This window comes from Patella vulgata, chromosome 5 (genome assembly GCF_932274485.2).
Source record: "Patella vulgata chromosome 5, xgPatVulg1.2, whole genome shotgun sequence".
NCBI lineage: Eukaryota > Metazoa > Mollusca > Gastropoda > Patellidae > Patella > Patella vulgata.
This window is the reverse complement of record NC_065883.2, coordinates 64454867-64471467: the sequence shown is the minus strand read 5'-3', so window position 1 is coordinate 64471467 and position 16601 is coordinate 64454867. Positions and strand designations below refer to the sequence as shown.

At 34.4% G+C, this 16601-nt stretch overlaps 2 protein-coding genes across 4 annotated transcripts; one reads left to right on the top strand and one right to left on the bottom strand.

Annotated features, from left to right (window-relative positions):
- The first annotated feature begins 19 nt into the window (after positions 1-19).
- On the top strand, positions 20-9012 carry LOC126820311 (ubiquinone biosynthesis monooxygenase COQ6, mitochondrial). Its single transcript, XM_050548175.1, has 12 exons — positions 20-217; positions 1021-1155; positions 1420-1478; positions 2030-2290; positions 2682-2789; positions 3341-3403; positions 4029-4136; positions 4570-4648; positions 5308-5431; positions 6584-6699; positions 8303-8469; positions 8922-9012. The coding sequence occupies exons 1-12, from the start codon at positions 40-42 to the stop codon at positions 8949-8951; spliced, it is 1428 nt and encodes a 475-aa protein (XP_050404132.1). The 5' UTR covers positions 20-39; the 3' UTR covers positions 8952-9012.
- LOC126820314 (sterol carrier protein 2) lies at positions 7265-16577 on the bottom strand. 3 transcript variants are annotated; one of them, XM_050548178.2, is made up of 5 exons: positions 16429-16577; positions 15510-15634; positions 14296-14523; positions 13095-13871; positions 7265-12012 (listed from the first exon to the last, which is right to left on the bottom strand). In XM_050548178.2, the coding sequence occupies exons 2-5, from the start codon at positions 15607-15609 to the stop codon at positions 11849-11851; spliced, it is 1269 nt and encodes a 422-aa protein (XP_050404135.1). In that variant the 5' UTR covers positions 15610-15634; positions 16429-16577; the 3' UTR covers positions 7265-11848. The 3 variants fall into 3 exon arrangements, with proteins under 3 accessions (XP_050404135.1, XP_050404136.1, XP_050404137.1); XM_050548179.2 differs by having other exon boundaries at positions 15510-15664; positions 16429-16558; XM_050548180.2 differs by lacking the exon at positions 16429-16577 and adding an exon at positions 16104-16375.
- Between the last annotated feature and the right edge of the window lie 24 nt (positions 16578-16601).

Genomic DNA, 16601 nt, shown 5'->3' with positions numbered 1-16601 from the left:
AATCAAGGGAAGACAACTCCCAAGTCAGTAAAATCCATCATGGCTGGAGTTAAAGCATTTTTCAATGTCACAAACAAATATTTACATTTTTCTACACATACAAAATCATCAAACATAATTCACAGATATATTTCTTCCACATCTTCTGTCCCAAGAGATGTTGACATCGTTATTTCTGGTGGTGGCATGGTTGGAGCTGCCATGGCATGTGCTTTAGGTTTGATTCGAGTCTTCCAACTATTTTTTGCATTAGTAATTTAGTTAGTGTCTGTCCATCAGTTGATTTTAGTGAAACTTGTTATATATGACATTTTATATCCATTAGTGACAAGAACATCGTTGAAAACATTGAGGTCTGATATGTTTGCTTTGAACTACATTTGGAGCCCTTTGTTTAACCCTGGAAACTCATTTTGTTTATAATGTTAGAAGACTAACGTCTAAATAATAAGATGATATTGACTAATTAAACATATCCAGTCCAATGTAGCGATACAGCTGTCGGATAACTGCAAATAATATGTAACAGGCATTGCCTGAGTAGAACTCTATACTGGTTCCATGTAGTATTATATTTTAATTCTGAAATGGAATAAACAACAATAATCATTCATTGTTGTGTAGAAAACCTTTCAACAGTGAATGCCACAACAGTTAGATTCCTTCTCGCGACTCACAACAGATTGAGAGATTAGGTACCGGTACCTAATCTTAAAGTGCATATAAGATCACCAGACAAAATTTTCTGTACTTGTAGCCAGTAGTTAGGCCTACTATATGCACTTTACAACAATTTCACGCCAATCTGATTAAAATTATATCGGCCATCTTCACTCAAAGTCGCAAATATAGACCTCTCGTAAAAACGGCTTTGCCAATTATCAAAAACACTCTTAATCCCCGCAGGCGTCAGTGACGTACATCACAGTGACCAAATGCATATGTTTATTCCTTAATGGTCATCTTATGTGCACTCTAAGTAGCTGTACTTCATTATGATTGTTTCTATCTTACTTTCAGCTCACAATGAGATGTTTGAAAAGAAGAAAATTATTTTATTAGAAGCAGCACCAGACAGAGGAAAATATATATTACCAGAAAACTATACAAACAGAACATGTGCTTTAAGCCCAGCAACAGTTCGTCTTTTAGAAAGTATGAATTTAAAATAATATTAAGAATTTTGTTTATGTCTGTTTAACATTAATATAAAGATACACTGTATACTTTTTTATGCAAATTTAATTATAAATGTTTTTTTCTGTTAGAGCTACACATTTTAAGGTAGGCCTACCCAAGAAAACAACAGGAATTTAAGAAATTAAATTTGTACACTTTGTCTTTAATTTTAGTTTTCTCTAAATAATGACATGGACAGTAAATATGTTGAGTTTTTTTATTTTACTTATTAAATTACAGGTTTTGGAGCCTGGAATGAAATAAAGGAAATGAGATATCAGCCGGTTAAAAGAATGCAGGTCAGGTAATTCTTACACGCCAGCATGGAAATTTTGTCATATTGCTTTCGCAACCACCTGTCTATCTCAGTGGATATCTACATTCTCTCAACAGACTACTTTTATCATCTGATCTGGTTTAAAAATGTTAAGCAACTTATTGCTCTTGATAACTTTGTAGAACCATGTGAATTCTCCACAGAGGATAGTTATTGATATCGACTTAGCTTCTGTGGGCATGTTTCGTTGCCTGGCAACCTATCAGTGTTTTGTCTTGACAATCGTTATGTATTCATTTAGAAAACTTACTGTTTATGCAATGAAATGAATGTTGGAAGTTTTATTTCTTTACACAAATAGAACACACAAATGTCCATGAATGAATGATTAATTAACATGGAAATCACAGGAGATAACTTTTTCTTAGCAGATATCAGAAGTTAATATCACCATTGTGTTTGATAAATAAAATTCTATGATTTGCATTTTAAGATGTTAAAACTTACTGGTGGTGACAGTGTTACATTTCGTACGTTTATTTTTATTTTGACACTTTTTTATTATTTTATCAGGTTTGGGATGCGTGTTCAGATGCCTTAATCACCTTTAATAATGAAGACCTAAATGATGATTTGGCTTATATTGTGGAAAATGACGTCATATTAGCAGCCATTATGAACAGACTAAATGCAGCAGGAGACAACGTTGAGATACATTACAGTACTTCTGCTACTAGTTATAAATTTCCTGGTGAAATTGATGATGAAGGCAATAAAGAATCGTGGCTTACAGTCAATTTATCAAATGGACAATCACTTAGAACAGATTTATTGGTGAGAAATAATGTGTTTTAACGTAGGATGAAAACAGCACAGGCACACTCAGGGAATAATTTCTTCCCCCTAAAAAGGAGACTGAAAAATATGGTGGAGACAGATTTTTCTCATGGTTGCTCTGGGACTTATTACCTGGAGTTGTGAATATATTTTCACAACATACATGTAGATGACTGTTTCAATTAAATGCAGTAGTGGAAACATGCCTGATTAAGGCTGGATTATGTGTTTTTATTTTATTTTAGTGAGCATTTGAATAAGCTTACACAGAATAAAATTTAATAGCCAGCATGGATAACATGGGGTAACTAATGCAAAGTTACAAGATTGGGGTTATTGGTCTATTTCGTGGCTTTTATTACATCAATTTCTCACTTATCTTTTTCAGATTGGAGCTGATGGGTTTCGATCAAGTATTCGAGAAAAATCAAATTTTCACACAATGAATTTAGACTATAAACAAATGGCAGTGGTAGCAACACTTCATTTATCTGAGGTAAAAAAAAAATGAAACAGTCAATGTCAGTGGACTAAGGTTATTCCAAAATTACAGTAACCAATAATAGAGAGAGAGAAATGGGGTTTAACTTCCACTCGACAAACCTATGATAGATTAAATATTCACATGACCACAGTTGCTCAGTGGTTATGTTCATTAACCTGGAGTTTGATCCCAGTGTTGAACGAGACAGTTCCTCAGAATTTATCAACCCAGTTTCCTCTTATAGATTATCTTGTCATTCAGATGAGATGCAATATTTAGGTCCTGCGCATACCATTTGTAGCACTTTAAGGATACTGACAGTTGGAAATCCAACACTCTTCTAGCACAATTTCCATCATAAGTAAATTACATTGGGTATGCCCATCTTCATATTAGCCTAGTTGGTGCTGAAACCACATTTCATTCACATACATGTTTTCTTACATCTAAGATTGAGTCTGATATAAAAAGATAAGATGGGTCCTTGTGGAAAAAGATTATATGCAAATAAGATCTATACAGCAGCAAACAGTTTTATTTTTAAAATATTTATTTTTTTACAGTCAGTAGAAAATACAGTTGCTTGGCAAAGATTTCTTAAAACAGGTCCCATTGCTCTTTTACCGGTAAGGATAAAATTGAACAAACTTATTGATGTTTTATTTATTAGATAAAATTCATTAAATTGCTCTGTTTACATTGCCATACAAAAACTGTTCTCAAAACAGTGGCTGGCAGATTAAATGTGAAACTTTCACAGAAAAGTAAATTCCAGTCACAGGGAAAAGGGTCACCGTAAATAATGCTGACGCATGCACAGAAATCTGTACTATCGAGAACTGTTCTGAGACCGGATAGCAATAAGACTACAAAAATGAAACTGTGCCTTACTGAGAACGGTGCAGAGACTGTTTCAATGCATTGGTCCACATTTGCACGGTTCTCAGTAGTACGGCGCTGTTATGTTTGGCCTGTTTACACTACAAAAAAATGAACTGTTAGTTCTCGGCACTTCCTGGCACTCTTAACATTTGTAATGTAAACAGGGTTAATGACTCACATACTTAATGTTCTATTGAACTTTTCTTTGAAGGCCCTGTGCACCATAGGTTCATTAAATTGACAGAATTATTCATTGATTTGACTGGGTTTTTTTGTTGTTTACACAAGATACAAAGAGTAGCTTCAACCCTGTAGCTTATTTAATCCAACATGTAAATAGTTGTATTTTAAATTTCACTGTTCTTTCAGTTAAGTGCTAATCTCAGTTCCTTAGTCTGGTCAACTACACCAGAAAATGCCAAGAATTTATTAAATATACCAGAAGACAGTTTTGTAGATGCAGTAAAGGACGCTTTTGTAAGTAGTTGTATTTACTATCTATTGTCATCTTTCTTTAAACCAAATCCATTATTAAAGAGCAGGGCTTTCAATTCGAAATTTTTGCCAGCTGGTCATTTTTTTTTTTTTACCATATTTCTATTCACTGCAGATTACCATGAAATTTTTTTCCCATGAGGGTATTGTCTTTAAGATTAATTTCTGTGAAATTCTGATTTTATGACATGTAGATTGACTGACAGGTAGGTTCTCAAGGTGGTGGATTTCACTGTCAGTCAAAACAGGCAAATATAACTGAAACAAGAACCCTGATATAGAGTTGGTTAGATTTGTTGATTTTACCTTTTGGCGTTAATATAAATTGCTAAGATTTGTTCTTTCAATCATGACTGTTTCAAATCAGAGACCTGTATTATTTTAGTCTATATATGAATTTAATTTTTATTTCTAGTGGAACGATAATGATAAAGATCCCCTAACAGGCAGAATTTTAGAATCATTTTCAAGTATCTTACAAAATCTCTTACCAGGTAATTTTATTTAAAAAAAATTGTATTATGTACAATTTTTATGCGACTCAGTATAACCTGTTTGCTTAGTCAAAAGAAATGAAATGGGGTTTAACGTCCTTCTGTTCTGTATCGACTGGGTTAATGAAGACGGGCATACACCATACAGTGTGCTATGAGGGAAATTTTGCCCATGCAGTGGCACTATGCCCTACTCTTATTAAGAATTCTAACTGTCAAGGGTTCTTTGCATGCAGGTTAGCTAGCCAACGTCTTAATCACTGAGCCACTGTTTGCTTAGAACATAGCTCACTGTTTTATTATCATATATTAGAAACATTTTAGCCATAGATTGGCAGTGAAGGATGATGTTCACCAGGCTCAACAACCGCTAATGCAATGACAACCTGGCTGGACCCTTGTTTAACAAATGTGACAAATGCAAGCCTGTCGTTGTAATACCATGACATGACTATATAAAGTATAGCAGTCAACATAGAAGCTGAAGAACAAATGTTGTTAAGATGTTTTGGTTGTCATACTAAAAACTGAATCAGTACTGACAAGACTGTATATGATTTTTGATCTTAGCAATATTTATCAGATAGAGCAATATTGTTATGTACATCAGGATTGATCAAATGATAATGTTATTTAATAGACCATTTTATTGTTCATAGTCAGTGCAGTGTCTAAACAGTTACCACCAACAGTTATAGGTGTGGAAGAAAAAAGTCGAGCAGCTTTCCCGTTATCTTTAACACATTCTTCTAATTATGTTAAACCTAGAATCGCATTGATAGGGTAAGTTGTAATTTGAGTAGCATTAATTAATACAGTAAGTTGTAATAAGTAGCACTGACAGGGTCAATCAAATTACTTAATGTTCTGCTTACCCTGAGCGGAAAATGCTCATCTTCGAAGTTTCATCAAGTCATTCACCTAATAAACACCAAGTTTGAACAGTCTATCTCAATTAGAAGGCATGTTATTATGTTCCAGATTCTTAATCAATCAGATTGAAGTATCTACTTAGCCTAAGCAGAAAATGCTCATCATTAAACTTAGTTAAGGTATTGATGTAATGAAACTATACACAAAGTTTCATCACTCTCACTTAATTAGAATCAAAGTTATCGAGCCCCAAAGTCTTGACTAATCCAATTGCTTATCGCTCTGCTTATCAAGCTTAGTCAATGTATTGATATAATGAAACTATACACCAAGTTTCACCACTCTCACTGAAATAGAATCAAAGTTATTGTGTGCCAAATTGCTTATCTCTGCTTAGAATAAGCCGAGAAGGCTAATCTTCGAACTCCATCAAGGCATTCACCTAACAAACACTTACACCAAGTTTGAACATTCTAGCTCAATTAGAAGGAGAGTAATTGTGTCCCAAAAAGTGTGACAGAACGAAGGACAGACAGACAGACCCATTTTAATAGTTCCCTGCTTTCTTCGAAAGGTGTGGGGGGGGGGGGGGGACAATGAATAGACAACACATGTTAATTGTTTGCAAAGCATTAAGCTATCAAATTGCTTATCACTCTGATTAGCCAAGGTATTGACGTCATGAAATTATACACCATGTTTTACCATTGTCAAGTCTTATTCAATTAGAATCTGAGTAATCATGTACCAAAACATCTACAGATCAGTTTACTTATCTCTGTTTAGCCTAAGCAGAAAATCACTGTGCACCAAGTTTCATCCCTTTAACCCAAATAAAATAAAAGTTATCATGTTCCAAAGTATCGAACAATCAAATAACTTATCATTTGGTGTAATTGGTGCATATAATCACACTGGTTTTAAGTACATACCGCTTTGATATGGTCATTTTATTTGCTCTTTAAATAAGTTTCTCACCTGTAAATTTGCCAATATTGTAGATATACCATAAATTTCTGACATTTTCATCCTATGATTTATAATTGTTGAAATACATTCCAGTGATGCTGCTCACAGAATTCATCCCTTAGCTGGTCAGGGGGTCAATCTAGGATTTGGAGATGTTTCCTGTTTAAATGAAATATTAACAAAAGCAGTTGGTCTAGGCAGTGACCCAGGTAGTTATTTAGTATTTGTTATGAATTTTGTTATTCCTGGTGTCGATGTAGCTTATCTTGTCTGATGAGGTGAGGAAGCAGGATTTGAAATATTTTGAGTTTAGATCAAGTTAAAGTAGCTAAGTCTCTAACTCAATATCATCAGAAATCTTCGACATTGAAAACACGATTTATTTGTCGCTTTAAATTAACATTGATTTTGTGATCTTACAGGGAAAAGATATACCTTCTGATATCCACTATTTAAGACAAAATAAACATTTTACAATTGGTACACGAATCGTGTACCATAATGCGTTTCAGAGCTATTTGTAATAAGGGACTCGGAAAACGAGGCTAGGCATATTCCACGAGTCATGTCAAACAGTGACGCTATATTCTCATCTGGAGAGCATGCCCAATAAATACTATCGGCGTACACTGGAAAAACCAGACGCTAGAGATTGAAATTCGATTGAGAATACTGGCGTATTTCGCCAAACCTAACTGATTAGAAATTACAGTAAAAACAGAAACTATTGAATGTAAATCAATTTATATACATTTATATTACATTATTGTATGCGTTGCGACCCATTTGTGTCAATTTCTATGTCCCAAATATTAGCGACTTAGCTCCTTTAAGTTGACATTGATGAGCTAGTACAGATGACTTCGAGATTGTGGGTATATCTGGGGCCTGATATTAAAGGGAGGACTTTTCAGATTAATATTTATATTATTGTGGAAATGTCTAAATTGATTTCCAGATTGAAATTATATTTAAAGATACATTATGTAAGATTTAGATAAAGAGCCAGCCATTCTTGCTATAATAGTTCGAAAATAGATCATGTCAAATGAATAATTTGAAAATTTCATTCAAATTACTTTATTGCGAGCGAAGATAGCCTTTGAAGATTTAACAGGACGTGTGCAAAAATTTCAACCACTGTACTGGTTGTTCGAAGCTAAGTCTCGCTCCTCCATTTTTAGATTAAATCAAAATATGTGTGAACCGTTCTAATCTATTTAATATCCGAGAAATCCGATGCCAACAAGAATTGATTATGGCCTGGATCAGTTAATTAAAGTCTAATTAATAATTTAGAAAACATTTCAGGCCTAAAGAAAGACCTCCAATAGGCAGATTTAGCTCTTGCATAATGTATGTTTAAATCTTCATAATCATGTTATTATGGCTTTGTCAGGTTAAATTTCCACTTGAAAATATTAAAGGGACAATAACACTCTTGCTGGCTTGACAGTTCCAGAAAATAAAAAATAGCCTTATTCTAAGTAATAGATGTGTTAGTGTCCTACCTGTTGTGTAAATTATCCATTAAATCCTATTTTACTTGTCCAAAGGGTTCAAAAATATTTTTAAATCCATGTCACATTTGAAAAGCTTTACGTCAGGCTTTTCAAATCATTTAGTTGAATTTTTCCAATTTTTTAAATTAGGTACTGTGTTAAGATGAAATTTGTATCATCAATTAATTGGAATATTGTAAACATAGTACAATTTGTTGACCAGAATATAGATTGGGACATATTATTCAGTTACAGCAAGAGTGGTATTGAGCCTTTAAGAGAAATTTAGAAAGAAATTTTATTTTTCAAGGTTCATTAAAACATCTGTTAGAATATGAAACAAGAAGACAAAGACATGTGATACCTGTGATGGCAACTATTGATGGTTTACAGAGATTATATACAACAAATTTTTCACCTCTAGTTTTAATTAGAAGTTTAGGATTACATACAACCAACTCTTTACATTTTATTAAAGTAAGTAATCAATATATTTATTGCAGAAATAATTTATAAGCAATAATGCAATGTGCTGTCCCATTTTGAAATTTTTTAAAAATCAGACCTGTCCATTAACTTACAAATGCGAAATGGGGTCACTCCACACTGACAAGGTAATTTTGGGACTAACAGATGGTTTAATTCTATTTCAATAATTCTCTTGAACTTCGGGTAGGAAACCAGAGCTACTCCATGTGTTAGACACTTCTCATTTTATTTCCCATGTTATGGTGCATTGATTATGCATATTAGTAAATATTTTCTTTATTTCATATAAACTTGGTATTGTGATACAATTACAATATTTCTTGCTAAATACCGCAATTGGCTTAAAAAATGACTAGCTATTTGATCACCAGAAATAACTGTCACCCAGTTCAGGTACCTTTGTCTTATTCTTTTAAAAGTTTATTTTTTCTCCTTTTCAGAATCGCATAATAAGACAGGCGTCAGTGTGACAACAGCTATTGTTAGAATATATGTGTAATATTTGTATAAAGTAAAATAATTTTTGACAAATCTCTTGTTACTTGCTTTTATAAACACACATATACAATGAAATAAGATAGCCACGCAAAACTTTGAAATACAGCAGCTTTGCCTCAAACAAAAGAAAGCCAGGCAGTAGCTTATCTGGAACTAAGAAAACTAAGACCAAGTTTGATAAGGATCCTGTTTGCCTACAAGCTTTTGAAAAAGTCTTTTAAAAATTGTAGCCTCTTTAGCACTCACAAGGTTGGCAGAAAAGGGGACATAATTCTGGAAAAAAACATGCTGAACACTGAGTATTGAGAGGGTTCATCCTCTCATGTTAAAATACAAATAGGATTTAAATAAGACGGGCTAGAATACTTGAAGTTAGACAATTTGTCACTATATTCATAGTGACCCATATGTTTACTGGTTTGAATTTATTAATAACTACAAATAATAATATTACAAATTTCTGAGAGTAAACTCACCCTATTCAAGTACAACAATATCAGTGTGCTAGGAGGGGAGTTTTGCCTGGGCAGTGGCACTACGACCTACACTTATTTCTGAATGTTAACTGTCAATGAGTACACAGGACCTCGGTTTTCCATCCCATCTGAACGACTAGACACTGTCCATATCAGGCCCTCCTTCCAGTGCCAGCGACAACACCTTGGATTGAACCTGAGACCTTCGGGTTAGTGAGCAAGCAGCTTACTGACTGTGCCACTGCGGCTCCCAACCAGTATCAGTAATAGCTCCTTTAATATTACATTTCAAAATAAGAAATCATTTCATTCATTGAATCGAGATACATCAGTTTGGAAACGCAGCAACGATAATACAGTGGATGGGATCACATTTTGTGTTGGTGTTTTGAATTTTGTGCGGGTGTTAAATCAGTCATACTCCTCGCAGTGTTTTGTTTGATTATACCTAATCCCACTAAACACTGCTTTAACGAAGACAAATTTCTGTTCCAAATTATGACTGGTCAATGGTCCGATTAAAAACCAATAGCTAACTACGGTACAAAAGCATTACACTTAAAACAGAGCTCCAAATTGGACCAAATATGTTTACATAACGTTACGTCATGACTCACGATTTTATTATGCCCAATTAACCAGTGCATAGCAGAATATTGCAGAAAAACTAACTGCATGACAAATGAGGCTATCAAATGGAAAACAATGTAAACAATACTGTTTGGAGACGAACATACATTCACCGATTTTAATACCTTATATCACTGTCCAAAGTTTTAGGGAAGACCCAGATTAAACGAAGGGCCGTCATGTTGCTTTACTTGGGATAGATTTGATTGAACGGGAAGAATAGACAAACTCCCTCAAAACCTCAAGTATCAGAAGCCAATCCAGCAATGGCCAGAGAGGGATTTATCGGGCCATTGCTTCAGGAATATGTAAATCAGTATATTAACATGCACAGTGTTATTTAACTTTTTATACACTCACATTTAATAAATAACTCCCATAGTTATACGCCTTTTATTAAGCATACATTATGCAAGAGCTAAATCTGCCTATTGCAAGTCTTTATTTAGGCTTCAGATGTTATAGAAATTATTAATTAGACCTTTATTTACACCAAATGATGGCTTGGATACAGTTTAGATTTAAACAGTAGTCTATTTAAAATTAAATGAAAAAATGGCGGACCAAGCCAACATTTACTGTTAGTCGCTGATGTCACTACCGGAAACTGGTGATGAAAGGCCTGCCAAGCGAGGTTACCATAGCCATTGAGCATGTTACTTGATAATCAAGAATATGTGGGTGGAGTTATCGTCTGTCAAACGATCGCCAATTCTCATAGACACAATTGAGGTCTATTTCTAGTCCAAACTTCCAACAGTGACAATTCCGTTCAGAACAAAGTAATTTGATTGAAATTCTCAACATTTTCTTTTTTTGTCATCTATTTTTGAATTAATATAGCAATAATGGCCAACTCTTTATAAGTCAGTTGGGTGATAACTTTAGCCTCTAGTGTGTCTCAAAGTAGGGATTGGCTATATTTTGTTTGGGCGTAGGGATTTTTCATAGAAATAATTTGAAAGCTGGTTTTGAGCGAAGTGGCACATTTGACAAAAAAAGGTTACCTACACTAAGTTAGAATACCCTGTATTGTGCCCGACACCATGCCAAGACGCTCTTGAATTTTCCTCCCTGTGCAGGTCAAACCGGTTTATAATTCGATTCAGTTATTTACATACTTAATAACTTGTGACATTTGTAGTTGAATTTTATTTTCATACTTATTAACTTGTATTTGTAAATCAATTTTATATAGTCACCTCCATTTATACAAATATCAAAATTAACAAATTTAGTTATATACACATTTCTTCATTTATGACACAATGGCAAATATTATACGATATACAATGCATATAAAATAGTCCTCATTGTTCACATATTGTCTTCATTATAGTTTTATTTGGTACACATGTAATAGTCTAGAGTATGTATTATATACTTAATAATTCACAGCTGTAATTCTGTCACACCATAATATATAGTAATATTATACTCCAGAATTGATTATTCACATATATGTGGAATATTCACAGCACTGTCATTTAAATAACTTGAGGTTTTGATGTTTACGTCAGAATCCAGCATATAATGTCATATATGCCTGCGAACAAAATGACACTGGAAGTAATTTTTTTACACTAAAACTAACCCAATGATAAATCGGCCACCTTATCCGTTCTGTGCTATGACATTATGTCTGAATATCCTACAGTCTTTATCATAATAAATCACACACGTAATTTCATTTTATAAAACTAGATATATGAGCAAATATGTTCTGGTACTAAAATCCTTCCTGAATAAACCTGATACATGTATTATAGTCTGGCTGTAAAAGAAGGGCTATACTGGCCATATAAAGTTACTACGGCAGCGCCACCTATACCAAAATTATGTTGAAGTGCAACTTTAGCGCCATCTACTTGTCGTTTTCCACATTTACTTCGTAGTTGATTGACCAGTTCAAAACACTGTGCCAGACCTGAAAAAACATAAAGATTAAATGTATAAATGAAATGAAATGAAATGGGGATTGACAACCTACTTTTCTGCACCAACTAGACAAAAAAAGGCAGACATACACCATGCAGTGTGATATGAGGGAAATTTGGCCCTGACAAACCGGCATCTTCGCCTACTTTTCACATCAAATTTCATGTCAATTCTTCACTGACATACACACAAATGAGTACCTTACATGGGTGGACCTCGGTTTTCAGTCCGTTCTGCCCTATTAACTGGTTTTCCTTTCCAGACTCCTTTCTTGCAGCACTGACAAGGGGAAACCTGACTGAAGTGTCTCAGCCATCATCAAGACCTCTTGGTTAGTGAGCCAGCATTATTACTGACGCTCTGCACTACCAAGCAGTCTAAGTCCATTGATCTATGAGTATATAGTGATAGATGAAGTATACCTCAATCCAAAATATCACCGATCGGGGTGCTAAAGACATATATACCTCGCAGTGTGCTATCAGGATAATTTTGCCCTGACAGGTGTGCTATGGCTTACACTTATTTCGAATTCCAACTGTCAACTTTTCTTTTACGATCACGCTAATGTATACATGTGACCTTGGTTTTTTGTCCAATCCTAATGACTTGAAAGGGGGGGGGGGCTAGTGGATTAACATGTGCATGTGAAACCGTAAGGTCTGTCATTGAGTGAAATGGCGTTTCGATTGCCGTGCATACAAATTATTGAAATGTAACTGAACCATGTTAGTCCCAAAATGACCTAGTTTGTGTCAAGTGCATGTTAAATCCCATCGCTCTCTCTCTCTCTTACAACTCAAGCCTACATGCTCAAAGGTAATCAAGCTTTCTGCTACATGAACCCACCACAATATAATATTCCTCCTGCATATTAGATCAATGGCAAATGATATCAGGTGTACTGTAAAGAGTATGCATACTCTGTCACATGAAAAACACCCATCACAAACTGACCAGTGTTGATAGAGGCAATATTGACCAAAATAACTTTTGTAACTCTCAAAGCTTTCATTATTCTCACAATGACTGGCTTTCAGATTCAGTGTTGTCTTACAAACAAGATCTTACCTGTTGCTCCTATAGGATGACCTTTAGATTCTAATCCACCTGAAGGATTAACAACTAAACCATTTCCTAATACACATACTTCTCCACCATTACTATTTTGTTTCCATGTGCTGTCCCGGATTAAACGATATCCATTCCCTTCATCACAAAATTTCAAAGCCTCGTACATAAACAGCTCATTACATGAGAAGCAGTCGTGGACCTCTGCTACATCGATATCTTGAGCAGAAATACCAGAATCTTTATAACACTTATCTGCTGCTATCTTTGCCATAGTGTAGCCGGATAGATCCATGAAACTCTTGTCAAAAGTTGAAGGAAGGTCAGTAACCATATGTTGTGCTTTTATTTCAATAGCTTGTCCTTGTAACCCATTCTTCTTAACAAAGTCTTCAGAACAAACAATGGCTGCAGCACTGCCGTCTGCTGTTGGTGCACTCATCCAGAAGGTAATGGGATAAGACAACACCGCTTTCTTACTAATTGTGTCTTTACTGGGTAATCTTGGAAGAGAAGCATTAGGATTATTCAAACCCTGTTTTCTGTTTTTGTAAGCAATCTCCACAAAATCTTCGTACTTAGCAGACGGGTACTTTTTTAAATACTCTCGTCCTGCATATACAAACAGTTTTATTACATCTGAGGTCATGTTATTCATTCGAGGTTGTATAAGGTCTGGATTAGCCCCTAGCGTAGTCATGTGAGCCATATGTCGTTTAACTGGTGATGTGCGATCTGTGTATCTTTCAGATAAACCTCCCTCCATTTTTTCAAAGCCTGAAAAAGAAATCCAACGGAAAACATTGAAGCAAAACTAGTTGTATGTATTTTGAAAGTACATGTATGGTTTAATTGTAGTAATAATATAGGCTACTGTAAACAATAATGCATAATGTTTTGTCTCTGCTATACAAAATTCTGTCTGTCTAGCTTAGTAAACATGTCCACTTGCTGCAATTATAACTCGTTTGCAGCGATAATACACCATTGCTCTTGGAGTTATAAATCAACCCTTCCTTGGCATCAATTTCTATCTCCCCCAGAAGAGAGAAACGACTCTAAATACTACTGTGATAGTCCATGACTGCCCTCACATACTGGGATTATCCAGCTAATTTATGATAAGAGTCAGTGTGGCAACTTCGATGGAGTTTATGGGGAAGTCCTTTTAAATTAACATAAAGAAATCAGACATTCATACCTAAAGCCATCACACAATCCTCTGTACCACTCTCAATAAGACGTTTAGCCAACATGAGAGCTGTGGAGCCAGATGAACAGTTATTATTGACATTAAAGACAGGTATACCAGTCAGACCTAATTCATAGATAGCCCTTTGTCCACTTGTTGGTTCACCATAGCAATAACTTACTACTGCTGCTTGTATAGAACTATACTGTAAACCAGCATCACCTAATGCAGCTTGCCCTAATTAGACAAATTAAATGAAACAATATTATCAATATAATAATGTGCAATCCTTGCCCACCATTCTATGCAAGTTTGAGCAATGATCAGTCTATTAGGAAAACATACACAGTAAAGTCAGTGTCACCGGGTACCTGGTTTGAATTGGTAAATTTTTAATTACATAAAAAGCAAAATATACATAATATACAATACTGTACTCAATAAATATAAATAAAACCTAATAAAAATACCAAAATACAAATGAAATGATAAAGATTTTTACACTAATATTAAAATCAAATCAAGGACCTGTACTTAATAAACAGTTGGGTTATTAATAGGTGATAAGCTCTCAAACAAAGTGTTTAATAAAGTTAATGGATAATAAAGTATAACGTCGGTGAGGTGTCAAAAGGGTGTATCTCGGGAAAATAGTCAAATACACTTTTTTGCATTTTTAAAATCTCCCAATTAATATGCACATTTCTTTCTAAGCTGTGTATCTCTATGCCAATTAGAACTATTCTGGGTATCATGTGTCCAAATGTTGTATCTTGATTTGTGGAAATTTTGAAATGCAAAAGGTTCTATTTCGTAATCTTTAGAAATTCTTAGATACACCCTTTTGACACTTCACCGACGATAAGCAACTTCACAGTCAATAAGTTCCATATAAAACAGGGAACTAAATAGAAGTAGATATGTAACTGATGCGGTTTAATATCAGTCCCATGTAAAAAGAACCGAGTGAAACCCCGACACCTGACAGATCATATGCTATGTATCTTGATCTTCTCTTTGAAAATCTGACTGAGACGTGGTTCCCCTTATCAGATGTGTAGTCATTTGGATGGGATGAAAAACCGAGGTCCTGTGTATCCATTGGCATATGCCCATCTTCTTTAACCCAGTAGGAGCAGAACAATAGAACGTTAAACCCCATTTCATTTCTATCTACAAAAGTACAAGAATGTGAACTATTCAGCAAACTCTGTCTCTCTTACCTGCTTCTCTTGCCATATCAGGATAGTCCCATTTTTTGGCAAATGGCTTTTCGAATTTTGTCATACCCACTCCAACAACAAATACTCTTCTATTAACCATTTTGTTTTATTTAATGATGCTCTTGCTATAAAATACAATTTCTATGAGTAATTCCCTGAAAGATGAACATTTTGATTTTCCAGCAAACAAGTCAATTAGAGACAATATTTGTCACTACATGTACATGTAACCCCACCGGTATTTCAAGTGATCCTAGGAATTTGTCTGAATTTCTGCTGACAATATCCTGTTCAATTGTACATTTCACATATGCCTACATTCCAGTACTTTCCAATCATGGCCATATTCTTAACATGACCGTCTGATCTTCCTTTGAAAGCAGTTGTGCAGATAGTCCTTTATAGGATATTCTCACAAAGTAAATCATACACAGCTAAGCATTATTATCAAATGAGAAATAATATATGGACTTTAATGTTTGTTTTGAGATGCAACACGTACTATTCTGACCATAAATTCTGAATTTTGATGGTTTATTCATTTCGAAAGACATATTTAGGAATTACACATTTAAATAAATTAAATAGGCCTACCAGTACCAGTCCTTCATTAATTTTGTGACAGGTTGAGTTGTCCAATATGCCCAATTTAATGCATGTTTGTAAGAATGTAAGGGTTTTGTATAAAAAGTGAAAGGCAGTAGTTCCTTTTTTGTTGTTTTTAAATTACCATCGACCTTTGTATCGACGTCTTCACATGTTTTTTTTATGTACTTTTATATCGACCTTTGTACCAAAGTAATGAAAACCACTATCACTTTGTCAACAGTGCAGAAAATGTGTCTGAAGTTATTAAGTGAATTCGACACTCGTGTATTTTTACCAAACATTTTTTATTAGGATAAAAGTCATCGAGTACCTTCTCTTATATTTAAATGTGTTGTCTTTTCACAATTCGGCGTTTTTCATATCTTCTAGTCAGACATAATCCACATAAATATATCCTTCAATAAGTTCGTTTGTTTACGTTTATTTCTTGACTTTATTCGATGGCCATTTAAAGTCACGTGATAACGTTTTATAGTAACAGTT

Bases quoted from the DNA above. Each gene is read 5' to 3' on its own strand.
- LOC126820311 (XM_050548175.1), top strand. From the start codon at position 40: ATGGCTGGAGTTAAAGCATTTTTCAATGTCACAAACAAATATTTACAT. The intron at 218-1,020 runs GTTTGATTCGAG...TCTTACTTTCAG, and splicing joins TGCCATGGCATGTGCTTTAG to CTCACAATGAGATGTTTGAA. The intron at 4,649-5,307 runs GTAATTTTATTT...TATTGTTCATAG, and splicing joins CTTACAAAATCTCTTACCAG to TCAGTGCAGTGTCTAAACAG.
- LOC126820314 (XM_050548178.2), bottom strand. From the start codon at position 15,609: ATGGTTAATAGAAGAGTATTTGTTGTTGGAGTGGGTATGACAAAATTC. The intron at 13,872-14,295 runs GTATGAATGTCT...TTTCTTTTTCAG, and splicing joins GGATTGTGTGATGGCTTTAG to GCTTTGAAAAAATGGAGGGA. The intron at 12,013-13,094 runs GTAAGATCTTGT...ATGTTTTTTCAG, and splicing joins TCATCCTATAGGAGCAACAG to GTCTGGCACAGTGTTTTGAA.